General features: G+C 39.4%; 2 protein-coding genes and 1 long non-coding RNA gene across 3 annotated transcripts in view; 1 reads left to right on the forward strand and 2 right to left on the reverse strand.

Annotated features, from left to right (window-relative positions):
- Positions 1–21890, forward strand: part of LOC144664286 (uncharacterized) — a 133031-nt gene that overhangs the window by 52116 nt on the left and 59025 nt on the right. The window lies entirely within an intron of this gene.
- LOC144663620 (uncharacterized) lies at positions 231–682 on the reverse strand. The gene is made up of 2 exons (XR_013572639.1): positions 474–682; positions 231–423 (listed from the first exon to the last, which is right to left on the reverse strand). It is a non-coding gene; the product is annotated as an uncharacterized LOC144663620 (long non-coding RNA).
- LOC144664019 (uncharacterized) lies at positions 14292–21797 on the reverse strand. Its single transcript, XM_078525126.1, has 6 exons — positions 21256–21797; positions 18089–18296; positions 17539–17596; positions 17036–17345; positions 15496–15687; positions 14292–14761 (listed from the first exon to the last, which is right to left on the reverse strand). The coding sequence occupies exons 2-6, from the start codon at positions 18273–18275 to the stop codon at positions 14666–14668; spliced, it is 843 nt and encodes a 280-aa protein (XP_078381252.1). The 5' UTR covers positions 18276–18296; positions 21256–21797; the 3' UTR covers positions 14292–14665.

The raw sequence follows: 21890 nt of genomic DNA on the forward strand, positions 1-21890 counted from the left end.
CCCCCACAAGTGTTATTTGATTGATTGTTTGAAATAGTGGCACGAGATTTATTTCAAACCAATTGCTAAGCGTAGTTATGAATGCGAATTACTTTGAATTCAAAACTCAAGTAAATAACTGCTCTATGCCATTCTTTAACTTTTATCAAACAACAGGAGGTACTTAAAACTTTCAATTTTAATGAAAATCAATCAAAAGAAAACCTTACAAGAAAAACAAATTTTAAAAGGACTGTAAATGCCTCTTTATTGGGATGTATTCTATAAATAATAAGTTTTTTATAGTGTATTCTTGATAAATTAAAAATCGATTCCAAATCAGGCAATACCTTGTACACGACAAAAGCATGGTAACTTGAGATAAATCTTCACTGAACGCATGTGTCACGCTTGTACTCTACTATCGCAAATAATTTATAATTACTTGACGTAACATTACAGTTTCCACCGACAAACAACTTTTGTCCTTGGACCACTGACGGGAAGCAGGTCATGTCTCCCTCACACTGAAGTCATTTACAATATCTTAAAATTTACAACAGTTCTGTAATTTACAGAGAGACAACACAGCTTGTACGTGAGAACAGGCTGGATTATTTACATCTGAATTTGCCAACTCTAATTCACTCATTACAAATTCCATCGACAACCAACGTTCGACGGTGGACCAGTAACGGGAATCCGGTCAGAAGTACCCAACGGATCCGTTCCACAAAATATCCGCTCTTCAGTGTAATCTTACGCTGGCTGGCAAATTTTAAATATCGAATTGACTGGCTGGCAAATTTTTAATTTCGAATTGAATTTTGCTGGCAGTGAACTCATTGGCGGAAACCTGGCTGGGAATTACTAATTACCGAATCCTAGCTGGCAATTTGTAACTCGATCATGACGATGGCTAGCGGGACAATCATATGACTCTTCTGGCTACATTATTTCCAGACCCTCAAGACATCTCTTTGGGTCGTCACGCAATGCTTTGGCACGTTCACTGTACATGTACCGGTACTTTAAAAAAAATGGAAAGTGCGTAATCAAAAAGCTGTCAAAATAGAGTGTTAACAGACAGCATGTGTAATTAGAAACTTTCTCTGGCATGCAGTGGACATATTCACATGGTTTGCCCACGTTGTTAGACCGTTGGACAGTTTTCGCGTTGTCACAATATAAGTTACGTTGTATTTGAGTTACAGTATTTTGGTAAGTTTGTTTTTAGTTGTGCATTTCCACTTCATTGATTTTTTCTAGCCAAAGAGCTTGCAGTTTCTTATATTGTTGTCTTTTACTGTTTCTGGTAGATTTTGGTTTCGTGCTCCACTCGTGTTCTGGTGCCGTATTTTTTGGACTCGTTGTTCGAGGTAAGTTTTACCTATCTTATGTCAGTGTACCGGCAGACTTCTAGCTATATTGGCGTGAGTTGGAAGAAATATTTAGTTGTTAATTTGCCTTTCCAAAACTGAACTATACTGCCTCTCAGATTGACTTTTTCCGAGAATTAAGCTATTACTTATCTTTTGGTAGCTTTGATAAATTGACACTCGAAAGGTAAACTTGCCGTTGCAAATTTCATGAATAGAGCATTGCACAGAAAATTGGATCGTTACACTGATATATGGCCGATTTATACTCGTGCTGGAATTTTTGGTCCTCAATCAGCTTTTGTTCTTGCTCCCTTCCTGTTATTTTCTCCGAGAATGTTGGACCATATTTTCCACATTGATTTATTTCGTGCTTGCGGCCTTTATTTAGTACTACACTTTATTTACAATTATTTAACTTCACGGCCTTTGCAGGCCTTTGTACGACACAATGTGTAAAAATATATGACGTTTTACCACTTTCTACTAATGCATGGCTTTTATAATGGAGTTAAATTTTACAAACGGGCTAACAGTTTCCTGTTGAAAGTGTTTCGCTGGCGCCCGCTAAAGCGCTAGCGCTTTTGATCGAAATCGATACATTTTAGGTACACTGTGTTTTAATTCATTGCGGAAAGTAATATTCATGTTATTTTCGCTGAACTTTTACTGCCCAGCCAGCCCAGCTAGTTTCCGATTTGATTCACTCGAGTATTATAATTGGCGCGCAGCGGCGATATTGAATCGGACGGCAGCTTGTCTCTGGTTGACTGCAGAAAAAACTAATGCCTACCGTATGGTACCTGATAATTTTGCTCGGGAAACTACAAATTTCAGATTATGTCTTTATGTGAACAAATAGTTTTTAGATTTTACATGATTTTTAAAAACGTACAAAAACAGCTTTCACGGTATGTGTCGAAAGAAACCGCCTGAAGTTACCGCTGTGAGATTATGTTTGGAGAAATATTTCTCGTTACTGCCCGTGTAGCTGTTATTAGCTTAATTGCGGTAATCTATATTCGTAGTAGATATGTGGCCCTCGGTTTTTTTCTGCATATATAACGTGCATATCTTTTTTTTGAAATTCTAAGGAAAAAACCCCCGCATATTTGAGATCAGGCATGGGAATGCACACCACTGCTGTTTTTACAACAGGAAATGTGTCCAGGGTGATGGTTTGCCTTCTGTCTAAGTTTTTGTTCCTTTGATACGGTAGACGATTGGCCTACTTCAGTTTTATTAAAGTAACCACAGTACTTCAATCTTAATCATACTTGATCTACTAAATCAATTCTGCAAACCGAAGGACGAAAGGAGATTACATGTATATGCTTTTGGAAACAAACCGCAAACCGGAAATAACTTAGGTCAGAGTTTTAGTGTTAGCAGTGCTCTTGATAAGAGTTGTTTAATCAAATTCGATACGTTTTGCAACTTCATAAAGTTCTCTGTGAATATTTAGTTCCGTAACACCACTAATAATTTTGCTTCACCGAACACCGTAGGTTTAAAAACAAACATCGCGCACCTTAGGGTATAAGATAAACACAATAATACCACATAAAAACAGAGCGATACCGCAAACCCCATGCCGCCCTCTCTCAATAACATTTTCAGCGTTTGCAGCTTTTAGCCAGAACTGCCCTGGGTAAGGGGTGGAGTTCGTACCAATGTCTTAAATTTCTTCTTTGAGCATGACGCGTAAAAATAGGGCAAAAAAAAAATTGTGACGTGTGAAAAAAAGCTAAGAAAGACACTTGATTCGTGAATTCTGCTGTTTCATACGTGACATGTGGATTCGGTGAAAATTTGTGCGTTTAACGAGATCACTACACCCCCTTTGCTATTCTCAAAAGGGTTTCCACTCCTAATTTCGCCATTGAAATAGAAGGCGGAGTGACAGCGTCACTCTACTCATCGCGCTCCCTACTCATTCACCAGGCATCCTAGGGACAGCACTTCTAAAATGTATTGACAAAAGTGAAATGAAATGTTCCCCAGCTTAATTGCAAAAATGTAATTCTAATTGGATTTATCAAGAATTCTCAAGAATTAATGGACGACCTTCCACAAATGAAGAAAAGGAATATAGTATTTGAGTCCTCACTGACTCGCCCCACCTGGTAAATAGAACTTGGGCTTTTAGCGCGTTGTATTTTTCACGCCTTGTATGTCATTCTGCTCTGCGTATCATCGTTATTTTTTACCGCAGATAATCTCAGGGAGTTTTGCAGAGGAGAGTGCTCGGTATTTTTTTATAGTTCTTAGCGGCTTCTTCCTCGATATATAACAGCTTTCAGAGAAACCATTTTTTCGTGAACAATTTGAGACCTTTAGTTCAAAAATACAAAAAATCAAACCCACTTTCATAATCCCGGGCCACAAAGTGGGGGGGCACAAAACGGTTGCGGTTCACATAAAAGAAAAACTAAAGAATAGGATCATGACTAATAGGTGTTGTAATTCTGATAAAAACGCCGACTTCCGCCGTCAGCCTAGATCACGTACAAGTTTATCTTGACATCTGATCAGATCTGCCAGAGGCTTTCTGACCATGGCCAGTAAAAGACCGATAAGTGTTCGCAGGAAGCACCGTGAGCCTTCAAGTTATTTTGAAAGCGATCCTGAAGAGGAAGTTTTCAAAGTAAGGCGCAAGCACCAAGAGCCTTCTAGTTATTTTGATGAAAGCGATCCTGAAGAAGAAGTTTTCGAAAAAGGAGATATTCCCAAGGAGGTGGAGCTTCCGGAAAATATAAACGATAAAGGAAGAATAGAGGGCGTCTTTTAGCCAGTTCAAGAAACGAGATATCGGTAATTTATAGGTCGCCCATTGTTTTCTAAACGAACTTATTTTTTGCTAATTTAATAAGCAAAGAACCAAATTCGAGATCAAGCATGAGAATTTACGTTGTTTTGGCGAAACCCGTCAAATGTCCGTGATGCACTGTGTTTTCTATAAAACAGAAAAATTGTCCAGCGAATGTCTTGCCTCCTGTATGCCAAGACCATGGTTTTCAACACACCGCAAACCGGAAACAAAAAAGGGCGGCGTGGTTGATTTGTCGTCACAATAAACGAGAGATTCTTTTTCATTGAAATCAATATGTTTTGATAAAAGGCGTAATGCTCCGAGCTAGCCAACTTTGTACTTTTAGGGAAAATTAAATCATAATCAAACGAATTTCTTACTGACAAGATATCGCTTTCAACTCAGTGAGGGATAACGACCCAGTTTGGCTGCAACAAACCTGTAACCAATTACATGCTTGGATTTATGACAGATTTGTACTTTTATCATTTCCCAGACATCTTGGAAGTGCGTCTCACCATATTGAAATTTTAATTTTGAGCTGTGCACAAATATGCTAGACTTACTAAAGGTCGCACATTTGATGTACCAATGTCCTTGTTTTATATAAGATGAAATATTTATTTATCGTTTTTTATATATATCTCAATGATATTGTCGCTGAAGTCTCGCTGCCCAAGCAGCCCAGCTTGTCTTTGTTTTGCTTTACTCAATCAAGTTCAGGCCGAAGCGGCTATGACGAACCACTCACGATTGTAATTTACGCTCGAAAATCAAAACTCTTGGAGTAGAGTATTTTGCTTGTGAGACGAAAATTTTTCACATGTCATTATTTGAAAAAGGATTTATGAAATATTGTGTCTATTATAAAAGAAGCCGCGTAATAACCACCTTGAGACAAAAGAGCAGTAAGATCTTTCATGTGGTCTCCACACGGTCGATTTATAACTGAGCCAGTGTATCTCTATTCTAAATTCATTTGGTCATGACACCCTACATCGGTCGCCGATTTTTTTGTTAACATGAACTCATTTGAACCATTCATGAACAATGGAAACTTATCTGAGATCAAGCATGAGAATGCATAACCTTGTGTACAGCCGTACCGCTTCGCTCCAAGAAATCGCGGAGGGGGAGCGTGAAAATGAAAGTCGAATAATTCGGTTTGCTCTGTGCTGTGTTTTCACAACCGAAGAATGTCCTTTCTTCCGTCTTCAAATGATTTTTTTCCCGTAAACGATTGCTTGTCTTGTTTCAAACATACTTTCACGTTTTGCAAACCAGTGTGTAAATTCAGTTTAGGATGTTTACGCCATGAACTTTTTCCCGTCTTTTTCAACAAACCGCAAACCGGAAGCAAACAGGATGGCGCTATTGTTAATGTCTAATCTTAGTCCACAATAAATGCGACTGAGAAGGTTTTTCAATCAAAACGTTTTCAAATTCTGCGTTAAGTTCAGAGCTAGCCAATTTTGTTTTTCAGAAAGATTGACTGATAAATTATCAACGAATTTCTTACTGACACATTTGGACGATTGACACATTTGGACCTGCAACCAATCACGTGCTGAGATTAATGACAGATTCTTACTTCTACCATTTCCCAGGAATCTTGGAAGTGCGCCCAACTACATTTGATTTTCTGCTGTGCACAAATATGCTGGACTTACTAAATATCGCACATTTATGTCCATAATTTTCTTGTTTCATATTAGGCTAAATGTTTATTTATCGCGACTTTTGATATTAATGGTAATTTTGCTTAAGTCTCGCTGCTGTTCGAAACTACACAGCGCCTGCTACGCAGGCTAAAAGCAGTTTAGCACGTCTCAGTGATTTGCCGAAGCTGTCATGTAAACAGTTTAAAAACGCGCTTTATAGAAATAACATTCAACTGCCTCATTAATTAAAAGTCGTTTTTTGTGGAAATTCATCTGTTTTAAAAAGGCCGTCTTAGTTTCTTAGGGCTTTGACCTTATAACAATACATATGTATGTAAATTTTTGTTCTATTTCTTTTAATAAACAAATAAAATTCAAATGAACGTAGTTTCAGTCGAGCATCAAAAAATGAAAGAGAAAAAAAAGTGCTTCAGCAGGATTCGAACCTACGACCTTACTCTCTTTACGAGTGCAATGCTCTACCAACTGAGCTATGAAGCATTATGCCGATAGGCATAGGGGTTTTTTAACATGACATCCATTTGTTATTGTCTTTGAAAATTTCTAACTTGTTTTGCCGTCAAGGTTAATGCATGACTTGATATAAGGTAAAATAAAGGCTCGGACGCACTGAAGACTACAGAAGACAAAAGTGAAGATTCGGCTCTTTCAAACATCTCGACAATGCCAGTTACGTTCAAACCGTACATCATTCTTTTTTGAACTTTCCGCTCGCTGAAAAGAGTGGATATTGCTGCTTGTGCGCGTAAAGCGATTTAAGTCTCAGAAGTCTTTTAGCCACTTCAACGGCAATAGGGAAGATTTCCGTCTCTTGTTTTCAGTTAGTTTGGTTTTAGAAAGAAAACAAAAACCTCAAAGAAATCGCGCGCTTACGGCTTGTCGATTGTTTTGATTTTGTCGCTGAAGAAAATCGTTCGAAAATCAAAAAGATTTGGGACATTGTGCGGCCTAAAAATAATAAAATATGCCGCTAGAAATTGTATTTGCCTTTGAAGTCATTTGGTTAAAAAAATTATTTATTTTGAAATTTTGACCTAGCGCCGTGGGAACGCAAGATTTAATGACAGTAATTACAATTACAGTCATTACAAGCTCCGTGTCGCTGTGCGAATAGATCATGCTTTTTATTGAAGCGAAAGCGAAAACAATTTAAATACATGGACGACAGTCTTGCATCCATACCCTGTCTAGGACAGCTTCAGACCCTGTTTAGGACAGGAGCTTGAAATTATATACCCTGTCCAGGACCGGAGGAGTCAAAAACCATACCCTATCCAGCGGCACGTCCCCGTATAGGCCATATAGGGGAGTGCCCCCCCCCGGGTGCGGGTCACAGATTTGAAAATTACAGAAATTACTCCATGAAATTAATTTGCTTTTTATTTGCTTTTAGAAGCACATATACATAGTGTTTAGTCAGTTCTAAGTGTTTCTAAAATAAAGTCTGAGTTCAGATGTTAAACTAGTGCAATGAACATTTCAGAGATTTCAGTCATGGCGATTTTCATTCTGCGGTTTGGAATCCCTCCAAAGTTTAAGTGGTCACGTAGCGATTCACAAATGTTTTCAGTTTTATCTTTCTGCAATCAGAAATACTTACCAGGAGGAAATGCAGCAAAGCAAGCACTTTTCATCGAAATAAATTTTCACTGATTCTGGGCAGACATTTTCGAACAAATCTTTTCTGAAGGGCCTATGGGTCACAGTCTAGCTTTCCGTTTACAATGGATGAATCGGATTAAAAAATAGTAATTGAAAGAGAAATAATCGAACTACTTTTTGGTTTCCAAGACTTGTCACAAGTCGACTATTTTTCGCGAAGTCGCGATAAATGAGGGACGAAGTCGCAATAGCGAGCGACGCAAGACTTGCTCCGCCTGCAAAATATTGAATTTAATTTGCATTTGACAGCCGATCGGCTCAACGCTCGTTGAAATATTAATGACTTGATACGCGTGTGAATTTTTACAATGAATGTCAACAAACTGTTTCCGGGGCCGGGTCAGTCCTTCCCCAAAATCGAAAGAAACAGTATGTATCCAGAGATCTTCGTTGGTGCGAAGCTACACAAAGAAAGCTTAGTGCTCGTTGAATCTCTCGAATTTCCTTGAAACCAAGCGTTCAATACCTTCGCAAGTCTTCACTTTCTCTCACGTCGAGAGTAATACTGAGCAAGCGAAGGATTCGCGAGGATCAACTTTCCAAGAGATAATTGAAGTCTCAACACATCGTTCCCTTATTGGTTATCAACGCTGTCACACCCCCGACACACCGCCGACTAGAAAAATGGTCGCTAAAAAAAGGCGCGCTACAGGCGAGAAAAGTCCGTTTTCCGCCAGATGACCTAACTACAGGAAACGGGGTTTGAGAAAGTCTAGAGGTTTCGTGGCCTACGAAATCTCGGGCTAGAAGCGCAATGCATATCGGTTGACAGAGGCTTGAATTTGTTTCACACGGCTGCGCTTCATTTTTCAGATTTTTTAGATCACTGTGAATATAGTAGAAATGGATCAATTTATTTTATTTATGCTTCTCAGATTCTGTTTTCAGGCTTGCCACGCATTCTCGGCAGATACAGCAGATACGGCAGATAAGGGCAATAGTTTGTCCTTGCTGTTGAAGATGCTATGGTTTAGGTATCTAAGTTATCAAAGGTTCAGGATGGTAGGCATGATTTTGCATTTCATCAAAGGGATATTAAGCTGGCTTTTAATTAAAGAATGGATATTGCAAATATGTACACTACAGGGTTTTAGATCTAGCGTTCAGAGGGTTGTCGAGTGAGGGGGAAGTGGACCGAAAGGTCAAGTTCGCAATAAAGTATTAAATTTTGTTTCCCAGTTGCCGGAAATGAAGATGCGATTACGTCGACTCAATCAAGTAATTATCGTGACCGAAAAAAATAACACTTTTCCAAACTCATTCTGCTTTAAACGTTTTTTTTTGCGACGGTTAACGTTATGTATCTGATCGATCTAAGCATTTCGTTTTTTGTCATTTCTTTTGTGCTTGCTCAACCTTGTTTGCGAACCATAAACGAGTGATCAACACATTTATTGGCTTCGGTTTCTGTATATTCCATTTCAGTGAAGTTTAGTAGGCGTGACGTTAACCCGTTATGTATTTATTCGATCGAACTAAGTATTTTGTTTTTTGTCAATTATTTTGTGCTTGCTCAACCTTGCTTGCAGACCTGTTATTTGTGAGCGTTGCTTGCATCCTTGTTTGCGAACCATAAACGAGTGTACCACAAAAAAATTGGCTTCGGATTCTGAACATTCAATTTTAGATGGCGTGACCATTAATGCGGTGTTACTTTGATCGAACCAAGTATTTTGTTTTTTGTCAATTATTTTGTGCTTGCTCAACCTTGCTTGCAGACCTGTTATTTGTGAGCGTTGCTTGCATCCTTGTTTGCGAACCATAAACGAGTGTACCACAAAAAAATTGGCTTAAGATTCTGAACATTCAATTTTAGATGGCGTGACCATTAATCCGGTATTTATTTGATCGAACTAAGTATTTTGTTTTTTGTCAATTATTTTGTGCTTGCTCAACCTTGCTTGCAGACCTGTTATTTGTGAGCGTTGCTTGCATCCTTGTTTGCGAACCATAAACGAGTGTACCACAAAAAAATTGGCTTAAGATTCTGAACATTCAATTTTAGATGGCGTGACCATTAATGCGGTGTTACTTTGATCGAACCAAGTATTTTGTTTTTTTGTCAATTATTTTGTGCTTGCTCAACCTTGCTTGCAGACCTGTTATTTGTGAGCGTTGCTTGCATCCTTGTTTGCGAACCATAAACGAGTGTACCACAAAAAAATTGGCTTAAGATTCTGAACATTCAATTTTAGATGGCGTGACCATTAATGCGGTGTTACTTTGATCGAACCAAGTATTTTTTTTTTTGTCAATTATTTTGTGCTTGCTCAACCTTGCTTGCAGACCTGTTATTTGTGAGCGTTGCTTGCATCCTTGTTTGCGAACCATAAACGAGTGTACCACAAAAAAATTGGCTTAAGATTCTGAACATTCAATTTTAGATGGCGTGACCATTAATCCGGTATTTATTTGATCGAACCAAGTATTTTGTTTTTTTGTCAATTATTTTGTGCTTGCTCAACCTTGCTTGCAGACCTGTTATTTGTGAGCGTTGCTTGCATCCTTGTTTGCGAACCATAAACGAGTGTACCACAAAAAAATTGGCTTCGGATTCTGAACATTCAATTTTAGATGGCGTGACCATTAATGCGGTGTTACTTTGATCGAACCAAGTATTTTGTTTTTTGTCAATTATTTTGTGCTTGCTCAACCTTGCTTGCAGACCTGTTATTTGTGAGCGTTGCTTGCATCCTTGTTTGCGAACCATAAACGAGTGTACCACAAAAAAATTGGCTTCGGAATCTGAACATTCAATTTTAGATAGCGTGACCTTTGTGGTCCTTGCTACACCTGCTTTAATACTTGTTTGTGACCATAATCCACTGACCTACAAAGTCTCTGACTTTCGATTTCGCTGCCGTATCATTAAAAACTTGCAAAACAGAAAGAAGACGGAACTATGCACCAAGAACAAAGTGGAATCTCGGTTCATTAATGAAAACAAGAATCGAACCTCTTCTCTTTTGGCAAACGTGTGCAATTGTTACTTGAAAAACAAAAATTTACATAAGTATACAAAACGATTTTCCTCCTGTCGGACTGCATTGGAATACATTCAATGGATTAATTAAAGTGTGTGAAGACATTATGTATTGAGGAAGACGTCACAGGTAGATGGCATCAGATTGGTAACAGTGATTTAGTCCCTTTTAGATCAATGAATGTCTGATGGATGTTGTGAATATGTATGACCTAAGTATAATAAAATAAAAATTTCTGCGAAATGTACGCTAAAAATGTGTACAAATCCAGACGTTTCGATGATTCTCCCTCTTCTTCAGTAGATAATTGCCTGATATGAAGTAACCGGCATGAGCTAATATCTATCATTGTTTTTGCAGTCTTGACATGTAGCCTGTGCAGCAGCACAGACAGCATTCTGATCGGAGGCTTAGCGTCTTACGGTAAGTACTTGATGTAGTTTTTAAATCTTTTTGATGTTAATTAATGATTTTTATTACCTAAATTGTCCAATACTTTTATCATGAGCCTCTAGTTTGGGAGATTGGGAGACCACACCCCGTGTACTTGACGTGACATAAATTACCTTACCTTTTTACCTTGACCTTTTATCAGTCTTCAGGTTTCTTTCCAAGACAAAGATGTTTTGTTTACCCCAGTTAAGCATTGCCTTATTCGTTTAGCTGTTTTTTCGACTGCATATCAAAAAGGTTTTCTTATTCAGGAAAACAAAACCTGTACCAGCTCTACACCTGTAAAGAGGACATTGCACTTGCAATATTTTTTTATTATTATTAATAATTACTGCAAAAGAAGGTATATTCATTATACGATATAAGAAAGGAAAGGCTTTCCATTAATTAGTATTGAGATACATGGATTTTAAAGTCAATTGAGGATTTTCGGCAACTGAAAATCAATACAGTGGAACCCCGATATAACGATATGCCAAGGGGGCAGTAAAATAATAATTATCGTTATATCGAGGAATCGTTATATCGGGGTTCCGTCCCATACATTTCACTATTGCCGGGACATAACATATTCATCGTTATATCGGGAATATCGTTATATCGAAGATCGTTATATCGGGGTTCCACTGTATCAAACGAATACAATTCAGTTCATTAAGCAGAAACAGTCGCATTGACGATTTATAAGATATCATTAATTCTGTTTAATTAATTCTATGTTTAATTCTGCTTTGTCCTATCATCCTTCACAGGTGGAGTTGACGCAAACACTTGTGGAGACGTGGATATCAAATAACGTCGGGACGACACCGGAAGCAGATGCAATCGTCACCACCGATGAGCTGTGGGCCGCCTTCGAAGAGGATAACCCCGCAGTCACTCCACTCAGAGAATCATTTCTGTGTTTGCTGGGTAAAGTAATGATTACTTTAGGATTTAAGAAAGTATCATTTTTTAAACGGGGTAATCGTAAGATTGGCTACCGTGGGTCAATTTTAAGGCAAAAAGTTAAGAATGTCCATAACTGGAATGTAGAAAGTGTAAAGATATGGGCGAAATCAAAGTTAAAGCCTGGTTCTCTGGAGGATTGTGTGAATAAAGAAGATGCCTGGGCGTCGTATTCAAAGTTTTCTGACATACCAACGACGGAGAACCATCGACAGCAGTTCTTTGCCATCTTTGGAAAGCACTTGGTTGGACAAGGTCCTTTTAGGAAAGTCTCCTCGAATAAAAAGCGGAAAACGTTCGTTGGAATCCGATTTAAAGAATCAACTGAAATAGATGAGCCACACTAGAAGCGAGAAAAGACCGACCCGGCGGAACAAGAGGAATTGCAAGACGTGGAACGTGTCGATGAGGCGGAGAAAGCTGACGATTGCCTTAATTCTGACACATATTTTGCAGACGGCAATAGCTCTGATCGTATGAATGAAAGGGAGGTCAGTACTGCAGTTCATATAGCGTGTGATGAAACTGAAGATCATAGTAACGATGAAGAGCGTGGTTCAGGCCCTTTCAAAACTGAAACGTTCTCTGAGGAAGCCGATACCGTATCACCTGGAGAACATTTGGATAACGATGAGAACATTTTTGAAACAGTGTATGAGAACGAGAAAACCTATTATGAATGCGATTATCAAAACGTAGATGATAATGATGAAGAAACCTATGACACCAATGACGATCTAATTCCTGTGGATGACATCGAGCTAGAAGAATTTTCAACCGGAGATGACAAAGCCTGTGACGCCGACGATTCAACACAGCAGACTTTATTTCTTCGTCATTACAAGAAAATAAAGTTTTTCCTTCAAATTTGCCAGGCAAGCCAAAAAGTTTCAAGAGCTATTTGGATGAAATTTTTCAAATAAATGGCCAGATGCAAGGTGAGAGACTAAACATCCAGAAGCGATGTGGCAGCACCACCTCTTTAAATAGTTGCAAGCTGAGGGCTCTAGTAGCTGCATCATTCCCACCCATCATGGTCGGAAAGTTAGGAGAAAGCAGGATCCCTTCAACATTTGACGGAGACAGCTTTCCCCAATTTAGTCACGTGGAAAAGAGCAATTTTCTTTGCGAAATTTGCATACCTTTTCAAAAGTTGGCAAAGGAGAACGGTCAGCCTCATCCACGCCTAAGATGCCGGACGCAAGCAACTATCGAAGATATCCTGGCAGGTACGGCAACATTGAAGTTTTCAGGCCTTGTTCAAGTAGGAGAACATGCTTCATCGGAATGCCATAAGCAGGCCATTGCCTTCTTTAAGGCTGAAGAGGACGCTTCCCAACCGCCGAAACCATCCCCATCATCTGTGGCGAGAAAGGCGTCAACTGGCGGCCAGCAGTCCATCGCAAAATTCTTCCTTCCTTTAAACCGGGAAGGACCTCCAGTTCCCTTACAGCATTTAAAGCCGGGAAAAGTTGACTGTCACCATTACTGGGTTCCGGAGGTCGTTAAACATTTCTCAGAAGACCGACAAATCAGACGCTGGACAGCAAAATCGATGTTCTTACAGCAGCTACGTTCGGGTGCTGTAAGCTGCTACAACACAATGGAAGGACACGAAGGCTGCAATGAGTACAAACGGTGGAGCGAGAAACATCCTGTTGATGCCAGACATCTGATCGAAAAGGCTAATGGCAGCTACCGGTCAGTTGCCGTTCTGTTTAATTGGATGCAGATGCTAAGAACATTTTGAGATGTAAAGTATACATAGGGCCATTTCCAGCCTTGTATTTTATTATCATTAAAAGCTGAATCAATGACAGGGTTCTTGCATGTTATCGGCATGGACCCGGTATAATAAAGATACATTCAGCGACATTTTATTGAAAGTAAAGCTTAAAGTGTCTTAACCCTATGGTGCTGCCCTTCACTGATGGTTGTAGTGTCTACTTCACGAGGTTAGTAAAGTTTTAATTTTATTTAAAAATATCATTTTTTAATTAATTATTAATTAATTAACTTATCCATCGACAAGTTGATTAATTAATTGTAAGCAATTTTAATTTAATAAATGAATTAAATTAAAATTCGTGTTTAATGTTATTAACTTAAGTGTTTGTCTGTCTTGCTGGCTGGCAAAAAGATTATGGGAAAAAAATTCCTGGGAAAACCATCCTTTCATAAATGATGCTGGCTGGGAAAAAGCTACCTCGAAACGGATCCTGGCTGGCAACTTCACTTACCTATCTACTGCTAGCTGGCTGTGAAGAGCGGATATTTTTTTCCCACGGATGTTAATAATTAACTGTAAACCTGTTATTAGATGTCTATTAATCGTTTCGAGCAATGACAAGTCGATTTTGAAAATTTTCCCGTTGGGTACTTCTGTCCGGTCATTTCTCTCTCACACTGAAGTCATTTACAATATCTTAAAATTTACAACAGTTCTGTAATTTACAGAGAGACAACACAGCTTGTACGTGAGAACAGGCTGGATTATTTACATCTGAATTTGCCAACTCTAATTCACTCATTACAAATTCCATCGACAACCAACGTTCGACGGTGGACCAGTAACGGGAATCCGGTCATTTCTCTCTCACACTGAAGTCATTTACAATATCTTAAAATTTACAACAGTTCTGTAATTTACAGAGAGACAACACAGCTTGTACGCAAGCTTAAGGACAGGCTGCATTATGTACATCTGGCTTGAATCTGCCACCTCTAATTCATCGGTTCTCCACTGCAGTCCTAGACACTTCACATCTAGCACTGCGTGTCCGTGACACAGTCTGGCTGTATGCTTGTTCTCAATAGAGGACTTACAAGATTGTTTGACACCACATCCCTTGGTGCTTTGTCCTATTAAAAAGAAAGAAAAACAACTCAATGACATTGTAGATAGCTTTCAATCAGAGAACAGCATTCAAACATTTTTATTGTCTATCTTTTGGCTGTCGTTTTCTTAGTATCACTGACTATTTTACTGCTGTAGTCACTTGTATTCAGTCTGTCACGTGCATGGTAGAAAGAAAAAAATTCGACCCAATGATCTCACCCCATCCCCAGCTCCGAGCCAGTGATCTCACAGGTCGGATGCTCTAGCCACTGAGATACAAGACATATGTCTCAGTTGTCTCCATAGGAGGTTCGAGCTCAGAAAGACACTATTTCACAGTGTAATCAATCAACCAACCGATCCGTCAGTCAGGCAGACTGTCCGTCAGTCATTCAGTCAGTCAGACAGACAGACAGTCAGGTGAGCCAGTCAGTCAGTCAGCCAGCCAGCCAGTCAGTCAGACTGTCAGTCAGTCAGTCAGTCAGTCAGTCAGCCAGCCAGCCAGCCAGCCAGTCAGTCAGCCAGCCAGCCAGCCAGCCAGCCAGCCAGCCAGCCAGCCAGCCAGCCAGCCAGCCAGTCAGTCAGCTAGCCAGTCAGTCTGTCATTTAATTAGTCAGTCAGCCAGCCTGCCAGCCAGCCAGCAAGCCAGCCAGTCAGTCAATCAATCAGCCAGCCGATCAATCAGCCGTCCATCCGTCCATCTGGCAGTCAGTCAGGCAGGCAGGCAGACAGACAGGCAATTAATCAAGGAACTCACATTGCTACTTTGGAGTACATTTCTTTGTTTCATACTCTCAACACACACTTCATGTAATGCCTCCACTTGATAATACTGTGCTGCAGAATGCAATCCCGGCAGGAGACTGGAGCTCAAGTCACATGATCCAACATGGAGAAACTCCAGCAGCGCTTCAAACACATCACTATCAAACTGTTTAATGATAATAACCTGAAAAGAAGAAAAAACAAAAACTCAGTTACTTTTGACTCCTACAAATTCTATGGAACGGACGCAGAAACCCATAAGGGTTGAAACATGTAACGCGCGCGCACAGCGTTTGAATATTCAGTTTTGCCAAGTACCATATTTGGAAACACGAAGAATTTGCACGCGAATGCTTTATACACGTAATGACACACACAACATAATTTTTGGTTTTGCGGTAAGTTGCTTGAATTTCGACCTAAACGCCGTAAATTTGTTACATATGCTAAAGAAATACATTAAGTGTATCAAAGCGAAGTTCTCCTCACTACTTCAAGAAGATTTAACAGGAGAATTTAACCAAATTTAACTTTGTTCAACCAAGCCCAACCAAGCTTGTTCACAAACAAAATTACGCCATTGAGCGCGAGCTAGCGCGCGCTGTGCATTTAATCCAAATATAGTAATTTTGATTGGTTAAATGTTTCTCGTGATTTTCCAAATATGGTACTTAGTGTAAACGAATGTGCAAACGCTTTGTACAATGCTAATCATAGGAAGTTACACGTTTCAATCCTTATGGGTTTCTGATGGACGGCATTTGATGAGGACGGTCAAACGTACTGAATCTCCTTTTCTCCACAAAACAGTTCTGTGTCAGCTGATCAGTAATGTGCAAATTTCAACCACTGTGTACATGCTATGACAGAAATGATAGAAGGAATCTCAACTGCTGCTATTTTGCATGCCTGTGTTTTATTCTTTGCATGCAAGACAGAGTGATTCACAACCAATCGTACACAAACTGACAGACGGACAGACAGACAGACAAAATTGGAGAAGGGCCAGTCAGTCTGTCAACCTTTGTCTGTCAGTCAGTTTTGACTGACAGACAAAGGTTTGTCATGGTTTACGTGATACAGGCATCATGTTAAAAAGAGCCACATGCTGCCTCGCCTAATGAATCCAGCAGCAATAAACAACCTCCCCTCCATAAGTTCATCATAAGCAAAAGGTTTATGGGGGAGGGGGGAAATGGGGTGAGAACATCCCACTTCCTTAGTGGTCCCCCCTCTTTGTGCTTATTTGTATAACAAAATATGCAATAAAATATTATTTTGCAAAAATGTTTCCAATTTCGGCCACCTTGGGAATCCTGCTTCATAGGGTCGCTTCTCCCGCCTCCAGTAAATATTTATCCTCCTTGCCCCAAAAATGAACCAATATCTCATCCAGGGAGAAGAGCTATACTCTTAGGGCATCATTCTAAGGAAACCAGAGTTAAGCCCAGAGCTGAGCTACCAGGCTCCAAAAATGCTTTTATTTCTAAGAGTTTCTACAATACTCCATAAACAAGACAGTCTAATTGTACCTCTTGACACTGTAACTGTGGCAAACCCACTGAACTGTCAAACTCTTTCTTGTGTTCAAGATCTGTGACTGATTCTAACGTCACGCTCTCATCATAAGTACTGTCACTCTCACTTCTACTGCGCCGCAACTTCTCTAGGTTCACCTTGCCGCTGCGCAACCCCGTGTGCATCGTAGGACTGGGGCGATTCCATGAGATTCTTCGTTGTAAAGTTGGTGGTGCTGCCGTTGTCGATGATGAGCTATTCTTGCTTACTGGTAAATGGGCGTAACCATGATCGAGATCTTGTGAAAACATCTTGTGAAATACTCTGTGACAATGGAAAAACATTTTGGTACACATGTATCTTCATATTACATCTACTGTTCAAGAATATTGGTCACTGGGCCAATATTTTCAATAACAGCCCTAGTGCAGTGCTCATACCCAGGACAAATTCTGATGTATCCTTGTTAATGTAGCTAACATGACTAATAATTAAAAATAAACTCAGTTCTGTTTACTTGCTCTTAGCTGAAATGACTGACTTCACTCCGATGAAAATCTTCTTGACTGCATCTCCTAAGAGAAAATGAAGCTCATTACTAAAAAATATTGTTTAACCTATCTGAGGTAAAGAAGATCTAAAGCTACATTTAAAAATTACCGGTAACAAAAATTTCCATAGATATCAAAATGTTTAACTAAAGTCTTTAAGTCTTAAAAAGATAAAATCAGAACTTTTGTTTGCAGCCATATATATTGTCTCACATAATTATAAACTAAGGAAGTAGAAATTATTTATTACATAAACCTCTTTTCCAACGCTCCAAATGTTGAGTAGATGCATGGCCTATTAAACAGTGAGTATATAAATGAAGAGAAATCCTGAAAGTGAAAATCGTGAAAGACCAAAAAAAACCTGTTCTACAGGCTTACAAATGCTGGGAGGTATTGAACCATCAACTATGACAAAACTGAATGACTGGCAGCCCTAAGTAAATAACAAAAATCTGAAAAATATTGTTTCACATGGTGAGATCAATCAACACCGCAATTACATGTATGTCTTACCAACTAGGAACGCTACCAGGTCTTCTCTATCAGGCTCTGCATGGCCGACAGAGCTAAAATCCCTGGACACTTGGGTAACTGTCACATGATGCTCATGAAATGCACCCGGAAAAGCTGAACTTGGAGAAATTTTTCTGTCCTCAGTAGGATGTGAATTCCTTGCAGCAGACTTGATAAGGCTTCCCATTATAAGTGTCCTGGTGCGAGCCTGTATGAACAACAAATATTATTAAGTAATGGAGGCCACTGATAGAGCAGTTTTCAATTAAGTATTGTAAAACCAAAACCAATGTAATTACTTCGGCCAATCATAAAGGCCACAGACAATCCAGTGAACCAATCAAAACTCGAAGCAAATACATGTAACTGGCACGAAGCGCGGGAAAACGTGCGCGAGCAAGTCACAATTGGTTTTGGTTTTAGTTCTGATTGGCTGAGATAGTGGCGCGAAATTTTTAAGCCAATCACGGAGGGTAGTAATTTAAAACCAAAGCACACACAATTTACTTTCAACACTCAAGTGAAAACCGCTCTAGTGATGACTTACAAATTACTACTGTTTTAGGGGAGGGGCTACATGTTGGTCAGAACCCTCCTATTATAAACGTCTTATGTGGCCTATATAGGTATGTGCCGCCCGATAGGGTATGGTTTTTGAAGTTCTCGGTCCTTAAATAGGGTATCATTTTTGCTCCTTTTGACAATGTGTTCCCGGTGTGATCCTTAGATAGGGTACCTAAATTCTATTAGCTAAAATAAACGCCCAGCTAAACGAAAAAAAAAGGTTTCTTAAAACTGAATTTTCTGTTCAGGCTTGGGGGGTTTTGAGGGAGAAAGGAGGGCTGCATGTCTGTCAGAGACCTCCTATTATATCCCCTCCTGGTTCAAGCATGTTTGAACAACAGATATTATTAAGTCCTGGAATCACTGATGACTTAGACATGATAACTTAGAGATTAATATAGTTTTATAGTGACTAGTTTTGTTTGCTTAATATGCAGGCTCAATTTTTTTCTGGGGTGGGTGGGTGGGCTGCATCTGGGTCAGGGCCTTCCTTAATTTACGAACGAAGCTCTGACGTAGGCACGCCACGAGGCTGTGACAGTGTCACGCAATAACAATATTGTCACAAGTATAGCAGTATGCTCAAGAAAGAGACTAAAGGCAATCAAAACACCAGACGCTCTTTTTATTTAAACTCTCTCTTTTGTTAACTGCAGAACGTTGTTGTTACTTTTGTTGCTTCGATAAACACTTCTGTCGATACTGTGTTAGGAATAGTTCATCTTTCTCGATTTACTTCCGTTCTGGGAAATTTACTTCCGCTTAGACCTAAAAGCATGCGCAATAAAAACCGGAAGACCAAAGTTCTACCTGAAATCGACCTCAGAGTCCGTCCCGTACCGCTGACCGACATAGACGGACTCTGGGCTCGAGATTGCGGCCGCTCCCGCCGTTTTATTGCGCCTGCACTCACTTCGTACAGCGGACTCTCTCCACCTACACAAACAGTCCTGGGGACAAGGTTGACCGAAAACCTCTCTGAGGAGACTCTGCGGAGGAGTCGGTACTTTATCTGCCTCGTCCCCAGGCGCCGATTGGCCGGACGTTGAGGCGGTAAGGCGGGAAAACAGGGAGCGCGGGGAACGCCAAGCGAACCGTGCACGTCAGTCCCACAACACCAAGCGAACCGTGCACGACCAAGGACGAGGACGCCTGGGGACGAGGCAGGTACTTTATAGCTTTAGTTATTAATCATAGATGTTCGTTTCACATTTGTCTCGGGATTTGAGCGTCGTTGATGTCCGCGAATCGATTGCCTACGTCAAAGTGACTGTAACTGTAGTTCTGAAGGAAATCTTTACGTTTAAGGTAAGCAGGATGTGTTAATTGAAATCGTGATGTAAAACAAAGCACATTTGTGTGGGACGAATAGACTTTGATTGGCAGCGCTAAGCACAGGAAGCAGACAAAGCGGACTTATTTCCTAAATTGTTTTATTGTCAATAGACTTTACTTCAATGTAGATGTATAACAGTCATTCAATATGAGCAGTTATGTCCTGAGTATACCGTCATCAAGATGAAAGAAAGAGCCGCCATATCATCCGATCGAGAATATCTTACGAAAGCGAAAGTGAAATGTGATGTTCATGTCGGTAAAACATTAGACAATCGCTGAAGAAAACTTGCCAGGAGTTCTTTTCGAAATAAGCATATCGAAACAAGCACACCAGCGATCGTCTATCGTCAGGAAAAATTTGAACATTAGGATCAACACTACAAATAGAATGTCACCACTTGCTTGCGAATGTCATCAGCCTTGATGATGTGCATTTTAAATAAGGCTTAAAAGCCTTATTTACTGTCAGTTCCCTATTCGTGTCCTCAGTTACCAAGTTAAATAATATACCGTTTAAAGTTTTTTTATTCCAATAATACATTATACAACGTACGAGGCGCTGTGGGTGTAGAAACAGCAGAGAACATTATGAGAAATTAGTATTCATGATCACTTCTTTGCGTGGCGTTTTTATTACATGTTACATAGGTTTCTCGTGACGAAAGGGCGATAAAGATTTTAATTTATTGTTTGTTTTGATCAATATTTGTAATTTTGAAGATGATAAAAATTAACATGATAATCAGGTAAGACCCAACCTTTCATTTCTACAGTTGTAACTCCTTGCTGACTGACTGCTACTAATTTATTTACGCGAGACTGAATCGAAACAACTGAATGAAGACACATTTCATTCCGCAAGGAAAGATAATTTTATATTAAATTTGATCGGTTTAGGCATTTTAATGTCTGGAATTTGCGTTGTAGTCTTATTTTGAATAGGTTATAATTAGTTTAGCACGATGGAGAAAAGCTTTAAACGACAGAGGTGTAAAACGTTTGCTTGCCGTTTTTTGTGAATTTTTCGCAAGTACTGATCTGTCAAACACGTTATTTACGCTCCTTTTCCATTGCCGAGTCAAAATGAATAATTCTGTTTTTTATCACGGTTTGCCTTCACCGTTCAATTCTAAATTTATTCAAAACGGGCTCAGACAGCCATGCAAGAATAAGCAATAAGAACAGCTTCACTGTAGTGAAAGAGTAAACAAGTTAGACACAGGCAGTTTAACATGCGAGAGAGTTCGAAATAGAAAACTTCTTACTTGCAAAATGCGAGAGAAAGAGAGTGCAGCCCGTTAGAGCCAGTGGAGGCTTGAGTTGCACAGCAGATGAATCTGAATAGAGAGAGAAAAAATACGCGAATTATATTTCTATGAGCTATTACCAATGCATGGTCAGGCTTTTGCATTCCGTATTTACTGGTGTATAACATCCTGATCTTAATTGCCTTGCAACTGGTAATGGGCTAGTTCATCTCAAACCATCTTCAAACATCTTTAATTTACTGGTGAATAGCAGTTGTATATCATATAATTGTTAAATGTTAAAGGTCTTAATGGAAACCAGCTCAATTTTAGTGTGTAATTTGTATTCGCTGTTGTGACTTGACTGTTTTAATTAGATAATTCATAATGGTATTGCACCAAATTCCTTGATGATGATAATGATGTAAGTTCTAATAAATGATCGATTTCATTTCAGTTCTTATACATGTGTTTATAATTGCACATATTATACATGTGTTTAAAACACATACATGTGTTTATAATTGCATTACTGAGTGGCTTCATCTGCAGGTCTTTCTACATTATTAGAGAGATGAAAGGGGGGCTTCGTCACGAATTTTAAAAATATCTGAACAGCCAAAATGTATGTGTGTCGTAAGAAACCTAAAAAT

Source organism: Oculina patagonica, chromosome 8, assembly GCF_052425735.1.
Source record: "Oculina patagonica isolate OP01 chromosome 8, crgOcupat, whole genome shotgun sequence".
Taxonomy (NCBI): Eukaryota; Metazoa; Cnidaria; class Anthozoa; order Scleractinia; family Oculinidae; genus Oculina; species Oculina patagonica.

Bases quoted from the DNA above. Each gene is read 5' to 3' on its own strand.
- LOC144664019 (XM_078525126.1), bottom strand. From the start codon at position 18,275: ATGGGAAGCCTTATCAAGTCTGCTGCAAGGAATTCACATCCTACTGAG. The intron at 17,597-18,088 runs GTAAGACATACA...ATTTTCTCTTAG, and splicing joins CCTGGTAGCGTTCCTAGTTG to GAGATGCAGTCAAGAAGATT. The intron at 17,346-17,538 runs GTAAACAGAACT...CCATTGTCACAG, and splicing joins GTCATTTCAGCTAAGAGCAA to AGTATTTCACAAGATGTTTT.